The sequence below is a fragment of the Sebastes umbrosus genome, chromosome 13 (assembly GCF_015220745.1).
Source record: "Sebastes umbrosus isolate fSebUmb1 chromosome 13, fSebUmb1.pri, whole genome shotgun sequence".
In the NCBI taxonomy this organism is placed as follows: domain Eukaryota; kingdom Metazoa; phylum Chordata; class Actinopteri; order Perciformes; family Sebastidae; genus Sebastes; species Sebastes umbrosus.
Window position 1 is genome coordinate 29,838,223 of NC_051281.1, and position 14,159 is coordinate 29,852,381.

Genomic DNA, 14,159 nt, shown 5'->3' on the forward strand with positions numbered 1-14,159 from the left:
TCCCACAATGCAATGGGGTAGTGACGATAACGTTCATGACACGTTGACGGACAGCTCTGTAACATCAATAACGCTTCAATTTAACTGTATAAGTATAATATTTCACTTTGCTGGGCGTAAAATATTTTAAATTAATTCAGACTTTGATTCTCACAAAACCGTCGTTTTGAAAATTTAAATAAAATAACTTCTGAAATTATTCTCATAATATTACGACTTTTTTCTCTCGTAAGCCTATGACTTTTTTCTCGTAATATTATGACTTTATTCTCGAAATCTCAGATTTATTTTCTTCCCTCAATGTGTCCCTAATGCTCCGTCGTAGGATATAGTGACAGTTTTATACAAATAACTTTATTTATCATATTTGCTCAAAGAAACCTACTGCAGCTTTAATAAAGCGACGCGTCCCCTTTAAATCGTCCAGCTGAGCGCAGTCAGGAAGTTGCGCAGTGAACTCACAGACTCTGTCAGTCACAATCACACTGGTGTATTATTGTGAAGACTCTGGTCTGATTCGGTAGAGTTTCCCGTGGTTCGGGGGGTAACCGGTGTAGATCTCCTGCTGCGGCTCCAGGTCCAGGTCCAGGTGACGGTGTAACGGATCAGCAGCATGGCGGACGGTCCAGACGGTCCAGAGGCTGCTGCTGACGAGCCGCCCAGTATCACCTTCCCTCCTCTCATCACTGTGTCTGATCTGCCCAGTGCCACCGCTGCAGGTAACCATGTCTGCATGATTCATCAGTCCTCTCCAGGGTGCATGTACCTCCATGTGTGTGAGAGGACGGCAGATACATTAACAGGAAGAGCTCAATGAGCAGGACAACAACAAGTGATGTTGTGAGGTGACTCCTCCTGAGGACTGTAATGAGGTGTGGCCCCAGCAGTCAGTAAACATCTACAGCATGATTAATGTTCTCATATCCCTACAAATGATGGAGTTATAGTGGATGGATTTGGACAAGAGGTTGACCATTTGAGCTCTTATGTAGCTTATATAAGTGGTTGACACCTGCACAATAAAATGCAATTTAAAGCTGCAGTAGGCAGAATGTTTTTGGCATCATTGGGCAAAAGATTCCAAAATAACCTTTCAGCATATTGTAATTCAAGTGTTCTGAGAGAAAACTAAACTTCTGCTCCTCCTCATGGCTCTGTTTTCAGGGTTTAAAGGTCCCATATTGTAAAAAGTGAGATTTCCATGTCTTTTATATTATAAAGCAGGTTTAAGTTCTATATAAATACTGTTAAACTATCAAAACGCTCAATCCACAGGAAAATACACACAGCCCATATTCAGAAATTGTGCGTTTGAAACAAGCCGTTAGGATTTCTGTCCATTTGTGATGTCACAAATATACAATATATATAGATCATCACACGGTTTTAAACGTTAACATTCTAAATGTGTTCCAGTTTATTTCCTGTTGCAGTGTATGTAAATAACATCAGCTGACAAGAAGCAAACATGGACCCCACCTGTTGCCTAGCAACGCAATTCCGTTGCTATTCCGTTGACATGCACTAAAACGAGTGTTTCAGACAGAGGGTAAATACAGGTATATTTAGGCAGATAGTATGAGGAAAATAAAGTTTTTTTTTAACATTACAGCATGTAAACATGTTCTAGTAGAAACACAAAATACAAGTATGAACCTGAAGATGAGCATGATATAGGACCTTTAAAAATGACGGGAGACTTTGGCCAATCACAGGTCATTTCAGAGAGAGAGCGTTCCTATTAGCTTTGCATTCAACGAAGGCAGCTGTCAATCACTCGCGGGGTCTGCGGACGATCATACAGTTAAACTAGGCAGAGCTGATCAAATATGAATCAATATTCTGTTACTGTAATGCCTATTTCTCTCCTCAAATGTGTTCAGAAACATCTTGTAGTGTACTGTTTAGCTGTAAAATGAGAAAGTTTGCTCCGGCTGGTGGGCAGTGCTTGGTATTTCCTCCACTGATCTCAACATGGCTGCTTTTTTACAGCTAAACAGTACACTACAAGATGATTCTGAAAACATTTGAAAATATTTGTTATCATTTTTATCATATTTCATCCCTGCAGAAAGGCTTTGGGAACCACTGAACTCATGTATAGCACACATCAGTTTTATTTGAAGATATGATAGTTTGACAGTTTGTCATCTGTGTCGTCACCAGGCCGTAACCTGAAGGAATGGCTCCAGGAGCAGTTCTGCGACAAACCTCTGGAGCAGGATGACATGAGGCTGCACAACGCAGCCTACGTCGGAGATCTGGACACCCTGAGGAACCTGCTGCAGGAAGACAGCTTCAGACGGTAGGAGGGAGTAATAATAACAATTTGAATATAATACGATTTTATTTTAGGGCTTAATCGCATGATTGTCCGTGATTAATTGTGATTATTTGCAAATTAATCGCACAATTTTCATCTGTTCAAAATGTACCTTAAAGGGAGATTTGTCAAGTATTTAATACTCTTATCAACATGGGAGTGGGCAAATATGCTACTTTATGCAAATATATGTATATATTTATTATTGGAAATCAATTAACAACACAAAACAATGACAGATATTGTCCAGAAACCCTCACAGGTACTGTATTTAGCATTAAACAATATGCTCCAATCATAACATGGCAAACTGCAGCCCAACAGGCAACAACAGCTGTCAGTGTGTCAGTGTGCTGACTTGACTATGACTTGCCTCAAACTGCATGTGATTATCATAAAGTGGGCATGTCTGTAAAGGGGAGACTCGTGGGTACCCTTAGAAACCAATTAACCTTCACTGATCTGGAGGTCAGAGGTCAAGGGGATACCTTTTCAAAGTTTGGAGCGTCATCTAGCCTCCTTTCCGACAAGCTAGTATGACATGATTGATACCAAAGGATTCATCAGTTTTTTTAGTTTCATAGTTAGTTTCATATGATGCCAGTTTATTCACTCCAGCTTTAAAACTGAGCCCGCTACAACCTCAGATCGATTGCGTTAAAGAAATTAGCGCCGTTAAAACGAATGTGCATTAACGCGCTATTATCGCATTAACTTTGACACCCCTATTTTATATGTAAAGCACTTTTGTTAACAGAGTACTTTTTGTTGCTGTTGTAGACGTGCAGAATAGACCTCGTCCCTCAACGGTCACACTGCACGCTCCGTCTTACTGCAGAACTGGCAGCTTTTGTTCAGAATGTTCATGTGTGGCAGTAACGTGGTTTGTGGTCTCTGTGCTGTGTGGGTTTGTTCAGCAGGTCTGCTGAGTGACAGACACGCTGTACAGAATATGCCCTTACACATCTCTACCACAGAACAGTCTTGTGCTGCATAACACACACCATATGCTGGGTACTTTTATCCTCGTTGCCACAGTGCTTTAACCAAACACTTCCTTTTTCTCAATGTGTGCATTATGGTTTATAGTCGGTGGCCACGGTGGGACTCAAACACCTCATTGGCACACTGTCTGTACAGGTACTGGAACATGTAATGCTCACAATGTCAGAGCCAGGCGGGACCATCGCAGAGTGGTCAGCGCTCATTTAACCCCAATCCCACAGTGGTTGTATGCAGCACTCATACTCCACACCCAGCCAACCCGTTATTACTGGCTTAGGGCAGTTCATCTCCATTCCACATGGTTTGCAACATGCTGTTATTTCAATAAAACACTTTTTATTTCATTGGGATCTCCCTGCCCCGCCTATCCCAACTTGCCTGAGGCAGTAGTGTTGAAAGCAGTACATTTTAGCAGGTAGCTGTCGTAAAGATTTCATTTGTGATGACCACACAGCAATGATATTTTTAAGACTTTGGTACGTTTATTGTTTTTTAATGTGGTTTTATGGTCATTGGCCTGCTTTTATTCAACAAAAAATCATCAAGTGCAAACATAACTCAATATGTTGGATACAACTGATAACTACTCCCTCTTCTCCCCGCCAGGCGCATCAATGAGAAGTCTGTCTGGTGTTGCGGCTGTCTGCCCTGCACCCCTCTGCGGATCGCAGCCACAGCAGGACACGCCGCCTGCGTGGCCTATCTGATCGCACAGGGAGCCGTGGTGGACCTGGTCGACGTGAAAGGTCAAACGGCCCTCTACGTGGCCGTGGTGAACGGTCACCTGGACTGCGTCCGCATCCTCCTCGAAGCCGGAGCCAATCCCAACGGAAGTCGCCACCACCGCAGCACGCCGCTGTACCACGCTGCACGGGTGGGAAGGCTGGACGTACTGCAGGAGCTCATCAGGTGAGGTTAGGAGAGGATCAGTCTAAAAACCTGGAGCCATGGAGCGGCGATCTGTGGCTGTGTTAAACAAGCAGAAAAAAAAAAAAAAATTTTCTCACTTGTCATATACTGTATGTGTTGAATGTGTATCTTCACACAGTATACTGGCAATAAGATTTGTTTTTCTCCCCTCTCCCACTTCTGAAAACTGGTGACGGGTGATACTAGGGAGGCACCGATCCGACATTTTTAGTCCCGATACCGATAGCGATACCTGGGCTTTGTGGTACTGAGTACCGATCTGATACCAGTGTTTAATTAATACGCTGTATAACTCACTGTGTGGAAGTGACCTGGGATCATTCTCTTATGTGTAAGGCAACATCAGGCTTGACTTGAACATTGCTTTCCAATAAATACATAGATATACATATACTGAGTTGTATTAAAACAATAAATCGTACACCAGCGACTTGGTAAAAAAAAATCTTCAAAATGAACAGGAAATGCAATTCAAGTGTAAACCTTTTTAATGCAGCAACAAATTGGTCAAAACTTCAATAGGAATTAAAACTCCAGTATATAATGTATATGGTATATAAAAATAGAATTGAATTGAATAGATCGGCCCCGTTGTCATTGATTCGAAATCCAGCTGTTTGAGTCAGAATCGACCCAATATTTGATCCATTCTTGGTATCGGTGCATCCCTAGGGGATACTCTCCATGCCGAGCCAGTCCATCTTTGAGCCTTCCCTTTTTTATATCTCCACGCCGTGATAGCCGTTGACGGAGGCATTACTGTATGTTTTCAGGGTGTCTTTCCATCTATCCGTCCATCTGTCCGTTCATACCATTCTCATGAATATCTCAGGAACGCCTGAAGGGAATTTTAAATTTGTCACAAGCATTCACTTGGACTCAACGATGAACTGCTTAGAATTTGGTGGTCAAAGGTCAAAGGTCACTGTGACCTCACGTCCGTCCCATTCTTGGCAATGCGATATCTCAAGAACGCCTTGAGCGAATTTCTTCAAATTTAGCACAAACAGCCACTTGGACTGGAAGATGAATTAATTCGATTTTGGTGGTCAGAGGTCGCTGTGACCAAGAATTCAAGAATTCATATGCAAGTTATGACTAATACAAATGTCGAACACAGGGCTCTCCAACCTTTTTTCCTCTGAGAGCTAGAGCTACACATAGCACCAAGTTGTACACTGCCAACAGCAGACATCATTTCTGTCTTACTTTTATGGTCCTTTAATAACGTTTCAGCCGAAATTTAAACAGGTTTACAAAGTGACTTTGTGTTATCACATTTATATCCATATTCTTTGAACCTTTGGCGAGCCACTCAGAAACGGGCTACTTGTTAGAGACCCCTGGTCTAACAGGATAAAATGGTGAAGTGATGACATTTTGGACAGACAGACAAACTGCAACTTGACTGGTTGGCGGAGGCTACGACTGCGAGGCAGTAATTCTAGTCTGTTTATGCAGTGGATTGTCTAGAGGTCAGCATTATGATCTACTGCTAGCCGTGTGATGCAATGTGTTCCACTGCTTCAGGCAGTAGTTTGGTTATTTCCTGACTTACAAAAAAACATGTCTCATCTTTCCCAGAATGCACAAAAACAAATCATAGGGTCTCACCGGCAGCCCATATGGGACAGTAGTCCTATGTGTTGCAATGAATCTTTGACAAGAAAAAAATATTCTGAACAGACAAAAGGCAAAAATGTTTAATTTTACCCACAATGTTTTGATCTAGACCAGGGGTCAGCAACCTTTACTATCAAAAGAACCATTTTAGGCAACAAAAAAAAAATCTGTCTGGAGCCACAAAACATTTGAGCATTGTGATGAAGGTAACACAGTTTACAGTCTAAGTATATAGTATATAAGTCTAATGCAGTGAGGGCCAAAGTGCAAATGTACTACAGAGTATTAGGGTCGCATTGAGGGAAAAAAAATATGAGATTTCCAGAGTAAAGTCATAACTTTACGAGAAAAAAAGTCGTAATATTAAGAGAATAAAGTCATAACTTTACAAGAAACAAAGAAAATAACACGTAAAATTACTGCTTTATAATATTATGACTTTATTCTCGAAATCTCAGATTTTATTTCCTCAATGTGGCCCTAATACTCCGTCCTATCGTCATATCATAGACCTACAACAATGATAAATAAAAATGAAAATGTAAACAAAAAACAGTTATTCATTTCCATTTTTAAAAATCCACAGGGAGCCACTGGAGAGGGGCTAGAGAGCCGCATGTGGCTCCGGAGCCGCAGGTTGCAGACCCCTGATCTAGACACACACCTAGTTGCACAGTATATTGGCTAAATGTGGCCCATCTGAAATATTAGAATTTCAAGTAGTTGTATTATCTTCAGAGGGCATCAAGATAAAAAAAAAGGTTAAACTGTATCCATGGTTCCCTCTGTCCAGGTTCAATGCTGATGTAAACATGGACCACCAGCTGGGTCCCCGGCTCCTCTTGAGTGCTCGCACCCTCAACACTCTGGTGGTGTGTCCTCTCTACATCAGCGCCGCCTACCACCACCTCCACTGTTTCCGGCTGCTGCTCCAGGCCGGCGCTCAGCCTGATTTCAACTACACGGGGCCCGTCTGCCAAGAGGCTCTGAGCCGCGGCCTGGCCTCCTGCCTGCTGGATGCTGTGCTGCGACACGGCTGCGAGGTAGCCTTCATCCACCTGCTGCTGGACCACGGGGCCAACCCGGACCTCGCGCCCTGGGACGGCTTAGAGCTGGAGGCTCCTAATCGGAGGAAGGTGGATCCGGAGGCGCTCAGGGTCTTCCTGGAGGCGAGGAGTGAGTAAAATCTGTGAATGTGCAGGCATCAGTGAGGACAGATATTACTAACACATACAGTATATGTTCAAGGACGGGTTTCATACAGAGTTCCAGGTAGTTCAGGACTTTTAGTTGTCAAATGAATGTGTTTTGAGTAGGGCTGTCAATCAATACAAATATTTAATCGGGATTAATAGCATGATTGTCCATGATTAATAACTGCAATTATTCGCAAATTAATCACACAATTTTCATCTCTTCAAAATGTACCTTAAAGGGAGATTTGTCAAGTATTTAATACTCTTATCAACATAGGAGTGGACAAATCTGCTGCTTTATGCAAATGTATGTATATATTTATTATTGTAAATCAGTTAACAAAACAATGACAGATTTTGTCCAGAAACCCTCACAGGTACTGCATTTAGCATAAAACAATATGCTCCAATCATAACATGGCAAAACTGCAGCCCAACAGGCAACAACAGCTGTCAGTGTAGCGGGCTCACTTTTAAAGCTAGAGTAAAGTGACTTGCATTATGATGTCACTTTACTCTAGCTTTAAAAGTGAGCCCGCTACAACCTCCCAAATATTGATTGTGTTAATGCGTTAAAGAAATCAGTGGCGTTAATACAAATTTGCATTAAGGTTGTTGTTAGCTAAGTTTGTTGTTAGTTGTCAGTGGTTGCCTCTAAACCACCCAATCATTTATCCTTTGTTACAAAATATGATATCATATAATATCATATAATGTAATAAAAGCCATGACTGGCAAAGAAAAATGTGAAAAGGTTCAGATTTAGTGGAGCGCCTTGTTAGCCGAGTGCATGCCATATAACCGCAATGTCCCGTGTTTGATTCTGGCCTTGAGACCTTTGTTGCATGTCACACCGCTCTCTCTCTCTCTCCCCCATTTCTACATTGACAAGCAGTCCACTTGTGATCCGATCACTGAGGACGCATGTTAATACCAGGTCTGAACAGGGCCTTAATCATGTACCCATAGTGTCGTTCTGCTGCAGCTGTTAAGGAGATCCACCTTTGATTTGTCTCTTTCTCAGGATGCCCTCGCAGGCTGACACACCTGTGTCGCATCAGGATCCGCAGAGCCATGGGCAAGAATCGCCTAAAGCACATACCCTCGTTACCGCTACCACAACCCATCAAGAACTTCCTGCTTCACCAAAACTGACAACCTCCTCTCCTTCTACAGAGCTCTTCCAACCCAAACCTTAAAAAAAAAAAAAACTCAGACAATTACAACACTAACCCCAAATAGAGCTTGTTGTGAGCCCAATTTGCGAATTGCTTATTATTTAATAGTAATACAGTTAATATCATTTTTCAAACATTTTGAAGTCCTATCTTCCTATAATTATAATTATTTATTGAAATGCTTCTGAACTGAAATGCTTCTGAACATACCTTAGTATGTCCTGACTTGTGGAAACTGTATGTGTATCCAAAGTGTTTGCCTTGTGACCTCCTGAATCACCGGGATGTGTTCCGGTCCTGCTTCGAGTAGCACTTTTCAGCTTAAGAGCCATAGTGAGAATGTTATTTGGAGTGAAACAATGATGTTAACATGCCATGTATTAAATATCCCGTTCAGAAGCAGAGGATCATTACCCAGATCCAGCTCCTTGAATTGCTCATTTATGTGTTGTATGCATACTTATTTTAGGCCTTTTACCAACTCTCATCCAGAGTGAATGGCAAAATGTGCAGCAACCCTGTATTCTTAAAGGTTCTCTGTACGATATCCAGAGCATTAATATAGCAGCAAGCAACTGTTTGCTATGTAAAGATATATAAGAGTAATGTCTACCTGAGCAGAGAATGAAGTCTCCCTCCCTCTGTGTGTGTTATAATCAGAGGTTCTCTGTGCTTTGTTGACATAGCCGGGCTACCCCGCTGGCTAGCTCACGGCTGCCGCTCTGCACTGCTCTCATACGGCGGTTACAGCTGATAATGCCGCCCCAACCGACAGCGTTGTCGCGGAAGCGTAGCGCCCACCCTCTGGCATACTTGCCAACCCTCCCGATTTTCCCAGGAGACTCCCGTGTTTCATTGCCCTCTCCCAAATTCCTCCCAGGGTCACACCTTTTTTTCCTTTTCGTTATCTCAACCTGTTTCTGGCACTGCACAGTGTCTGTAAGCCCCACTGTTTCCTCTCGGACAACAATACAGCTACACCTAATGCCATTTCCAGACGAAAGAGAGCTGTGGTTTTAAGCTGCGCTTGCTGCACATCACATCACAGTGCTGCGTGAGTGAGAGAAGGACGGGGAAATGGAGAGTACTAAGAGAAAGAAATACTCAGCAGGGGCAAAAAAAATGAATGAATGAATAAAGACTGATGAATATTAGTTTATGCCAGAGATTCACACAAGTTCACACCAGAGAATTAAATTAAAAGTAGGCCTATTTAACTTAAAAAATCTGTTGCAGTGTTCTCATTATTTTGTTATTTTCATTCTTTAAAAGTCACCAGAATGCAGGAAACATAGTCGCTGAAACTCACATTTTTCTGGGAGGACCCCCGTCTTTGGGTAAGAAATCTTCCTTATTTTTGAGGTTTCAAGGTTGGCAGGTATGCCCTCCGGTCCAGAGAGATTTGGAAAATGGCCTGAAAGATTGATCAGACCAAAGACTAAAGATCAAGTTGTAGATTTTTAAGGAGGAAAAATTAACGAAAGCTTAAAATGAGCAATTCAAGGTCCCGGATCTTAACTGAAAACACTGCTATAGCCGGAGAAAAGTTAACATTTTGGGTCTAATTACTAATGTACATGTTAGCATCATGTAGAACACCTGCACTGTTTAAGCATATTCAAACAAACTCCCTGTGAAGGGAATTTATTCATGATGAATAGAACAACTTTGTATTTATTGCCCAGAAAGCTGCCTTCTCTGTGAGTCTGTTGCACCTATTGGCTTCTGTGCATGTTTGTTGCACAGCTCTGTGTCGTTTCTCACACACCGGTCAACATGAAGTGCATTTTACTTTGTATGTCTCATCTTTGTTTGCATACAGTAAATATACAATAATTCTATATTCTCTCCTGTATGTTTTTTATCATCTAAAACTACATGGGAGGGCTTCCACACCGCCAGGAAGCAGAGCGATTCCTCAAAAGTAGGATCACTTTCAACGCCTCCTGTTCCTTTAGCCATCTCCTTCAGTGAACATGAGAGAATGATTCCTTCTCCTTTCCTCCCAACTCTGTCCACAAGATCTGCTCTAATCCAGAATATCTGAGTTAGTGTCATGGACACAATCTCTGGAGTATAGGCTCGGTTAAGTCTGGTGCTCTATATACATTAGCAGGTGTGCAATAACACACTATTGCATTAGCAAAGTGTGCAATGTTTTGTTCTTTAATAAAAAAATAATTGATTTAGTAAATGTGCAAATGTAGATGTGCAAAATTGAACATGTGCAAGAATATTACAGACTAAAACAGAGTGGAGTGGAGTTGAGACAGAAAGCTTAGAGTTCTCTGTTAGACAGAGGTGAGGTGATGTAGAGGGTTATGGTGTTTTTTTTTTTGATCCAGCGAAGCTTCAGCACACTATTAGTTAAACAGCTATTTAGGGAAATTCCCCCCCATACAGTACACAGTACATGATCCTTTTCACAGGTTCATGCCCGGGGATAGTTAAGTGATTAAAGTCTAGGATCTGTTTCAAAAAACTGTGACCTTAAATATCTGAATAAAATAGAAAGGGTTAAGGTGAGCAGACTGCCCCTCTGTGGATATTGAAGATTAGCTGATCATTATTCAAGCCAAATATTTTTAACCTGCAGTAGGCAGAATGTTTTTGGCATCATTGGGCAGTAAAATCCCATAATAACCTTTCAGCATATTGTAATTCAAGTGTTCTGAGACAAAACTAGACTTCTGCTCCTCCTCATGGCTCTGTTTTCAGGCTTTAAAACATCTTGCCTGTGACGGGAGACTTTGGCCAATCACAGGTCATTTCAGAGAGAGAGCGTTCCTATTGGCTGTTCATTCAACGAAGAAAGCTGTCAATCACTCCCAAACGCCGATCAAACGATCAAACGATCAAACTAGGCAGCGCTGATCAAATATGAATCAATATTCTGTTACTGTAATGACTATTTCTGGGCTCAAATGTGTTCAGAAACATCTTGTAGTGTACTGTTTAGCTGTAAAATGAGAACGGCTGGTGGGCGGTGTTCGGTATTTCCTCAGCTGATCTCAGAATGTCAGCTGGGTCACAAACTTTATCATTTTACAGCTAAACAGTACACTACAAATTGTTTCTGAACACATTTTACGTGAGAAATAGGCATTACAGTAACAGAATATTGATTCAGATTTGATCAGAGCTGCCTAGTTTGACCGTTTGATCAGAGTTTGTAAGTGATTAACAGCTGCTCAGAGACGGCAAGGCTCCAGCTCGGCTCTGATTGGTTGTTTTCCTCCGGTCTGTGAAATCTTGCAGATGCCGTTAGGAGCACTGGAGGACACCGAGACACATGATTTTTTTCAGATTACCTGTCTCATGCACTACTGTCAGGATATAGTGACCGATCTATAAAAATAACTTTTTCTAATCATATTTGCTCAATTTCTACCCACTGCAGCTTTAAATGCAGAGTCCAAATTTCATGTATGTGACAATAAAAATAAAGTTTAAGTTTAAGAAAAAAAAAATAGGGCTACTTTTTCCACAAATGGCAGAATTTTTAAGTAAACAATGGCCTTCTACTAATAAGGCATGTTTTTTTACCCAGCTGATGTTGAACAGCTGTAATACGTTGCACACTAAATTGATCACGCAACCAATTGATCCCTCTCTCTCTCTCTCTCTTCTCACAGTGCTCTCTCGTGTAACTCTCCCTGTAACTCGTGACATCCTCCAGAGACATTAAGACAATTACAAGTGTGATCGAGCTCTGGATAGGGACATTTGTTATCGTTGTGAAGCTGATAAATGTGCCAAGATGTCATGGAGAAAACCACAATTTGGTGAAAACCCAACTGGCCCCCAATGGAACATGCAGAGCCTGGGAACCCCGACTGGAAGCAAACGGTGTTGCTTTCTGAAAAAGCAGAATTGGGCAGGATTAAAGATTTTCTGCAAACATGTTGCAAAGAATTATTCTCTTTTCAAAGTAAAAGAAAAGCCTCTGAAACTTTAAATATAATCTAATTTAGGCTCTCATGGGACAGCTAAATTATCCATTAGACAAATGAATGAGATTTAAACATTTAAAGTTATTTAAATTAAATAACTACAAAATAAAATCAGTGCTTGAAGGTGAAGTTTGTGTGCATGCCATTGCACAGAAATGTCACATGGGGTCTCTAGATGGCACTGTCTTCCTTTCAAGCATGGCAGACATCTCGTTGTCTCCCATTGTCTCTCCTTCCCTTACTCTGTCTTTCCTTTTCTGTTTCTCTTTCTTTCCCATCTCTTCCCTTTGTTTGTCTCTCTTTCTTTCTTGTACCTCTTCTTTTCTTTTCTTCCTTTTTTCTTTCCTCTGCCAGCCTCTTCTGAGTTGGCTTCGGAGGACTGAGCCGTGGACCTCAGCATGTGTCCTCAAGAGCCTCATCCCTTCAGAACTCATTGAAGCTAGTCTTTCATTAACAGAACACACACACACACACACACACCAGTGCAGAGTGAAGCAGAGATTGGACAGTTTGGTAAACCACTATCTTCCTGTGGGGAGTTTCCATTGCGAGAGACTTCTCTTTCAAGTCAAATTTATTTTATGTTCCAATTTATTTAGGACGGCACCCTGCAGAGTTATTAGAGATTTCACATGAAGACTTTTATTCCACAATGACCTGTCACTATACAGAAGCGGCTAAATGCTAAAACATCAGCAAATTATATTTTATTGGCTGCTTTGTACATGAAAACTTCAAATCATGATCAGCGCTAACAGTATTTATATGCTGAAGTGATTCCCTTTGGTCATGCCTTCGCAACGAAAGAAAAACAGACCGATGGTAAAAAAGGTTTATTTCTCCAGAAAATCACCGAGAGCCTGGAAAAGCTGAATGGTGTCGTTCATTCCTGACTTTATTTGCACCGCAAACTGCAATCAAAAACTCAACAGCCTCTGCTAATTCACCGCAGTGTTCCGCTTAAAGTGGGGACCAGCATGCAAAGAGATGTTAAATGCAGTGCAGCTCGCTTCATGAGGCGACCACAGCTTTTAGACGTGGATTAAAGGTTGTTTCCGTGGATCTGGTGTTTTCCTATAAAATCCTGCTTGTGTGTGTGTGTGTGCGTGTGTGGTAACAAAATATATAAACCCTGTTTGTGTAAAAGAGAGTAAAAGTCCTGTTTGTTTGGATCCAAACTCACCTGTTAATTGTTAAGTAGTTCCACCACATCACTTTCTGTCTGCCTCTTTGTCAGAAGACCTGCTCTCCTGCACTTGCAATGCCGAGTAGCCTGTTACCATTCGGTAATTGCCACTCGCTTTAATTGAAATGATCTCATTCCTCAGGCGTTCCGGAACTCTTTAGTTTCCTCCAATGACCACATCACTGCGTGTTTACCGCCGCCACCACACACACGCACACAGGTATTCTGACCCATTTATCGAGTTCAAGCTCCTTTTTCCCCCCACACAGCTAGCATTTATCCAAACATAAAGCAGTTTGACATGACTAACAGATGACATGGCACTGAGTTTGTCATTTGTCGTCCAAGAAAAGCAACCTTTTCTGTTTGAGCTCTTGTCAGATCAATTGAACAGGCACGCTTGGGTATGGATGAAGGAGACCGAAAATATTGATAACTTTTAACAGCCGCGGCAGCGATGCTGATGTTGCTTTCACCTTGTGAGTCAGTGGGTGTTTCTCAAAGTCAAGGATGCTTTGTAGGACAGGTCCTTCCAAGTTAGGTCCTACAGGGACTATAGGCAAGCCTCCTTAAATGGACGAGGTATTTATTATTTGATTTTACTTTATGTAGAACAATTCCATACATTACAATTTTTAGTAGGAATATTGATTTTGCTTTCCTCAATAATACAAACAGATTTAAAAATGTAGGCCTATTAAAAACATAAATGGAATCCATAGAGATTAAAGCAATTATTAGAATTTATCAGCGTAGAAAACATAC

General features: G+C 41.5%; 1 protein-coding gene across 2 annotated transcripts; it reads left to right on the top strand.

Moving 5' to 3' along the window:
- The first annotated feature begins 432 nt into the window (after positions 1 to 432).
- asb1 (ankyrin repeat and SOCS box containing 1) lies at positions 433 to 13,350 on the top strand. Of its 2 annotated transcripts, none has more exons than XM_037790493.1 (5): positions 433 to 719; positions 2,167 to 2,305; positions 3,935 to 4,237; positions 6,675 to 7,057; positions 11,891 to 13,350. In XM_037790493.1, exons 1-5 carry the CDS (start codon positions 614 to 616, stop codon positions 11,941 to 11,943), a joined length of 984 nt encoding a protein of 327 aa, XP_037646421.1. In that variant the 5' UTR covers positions 433 to 613; the 3' UTR covers positions 11,944 to 13,350. The 2 variants fall into 2 exon arrangements, with proteins under 2 accessions (XP_037646421.1, XP_037646420.1); XM_037790492.1 differs by lacking the exon at positions 11,891 to 13,350 and adding an exon at positions 8,102 to 8,699.
- The last annotated feature ends 809 nt before the right edge of the window (positions 13,351 to 14,159 follow it).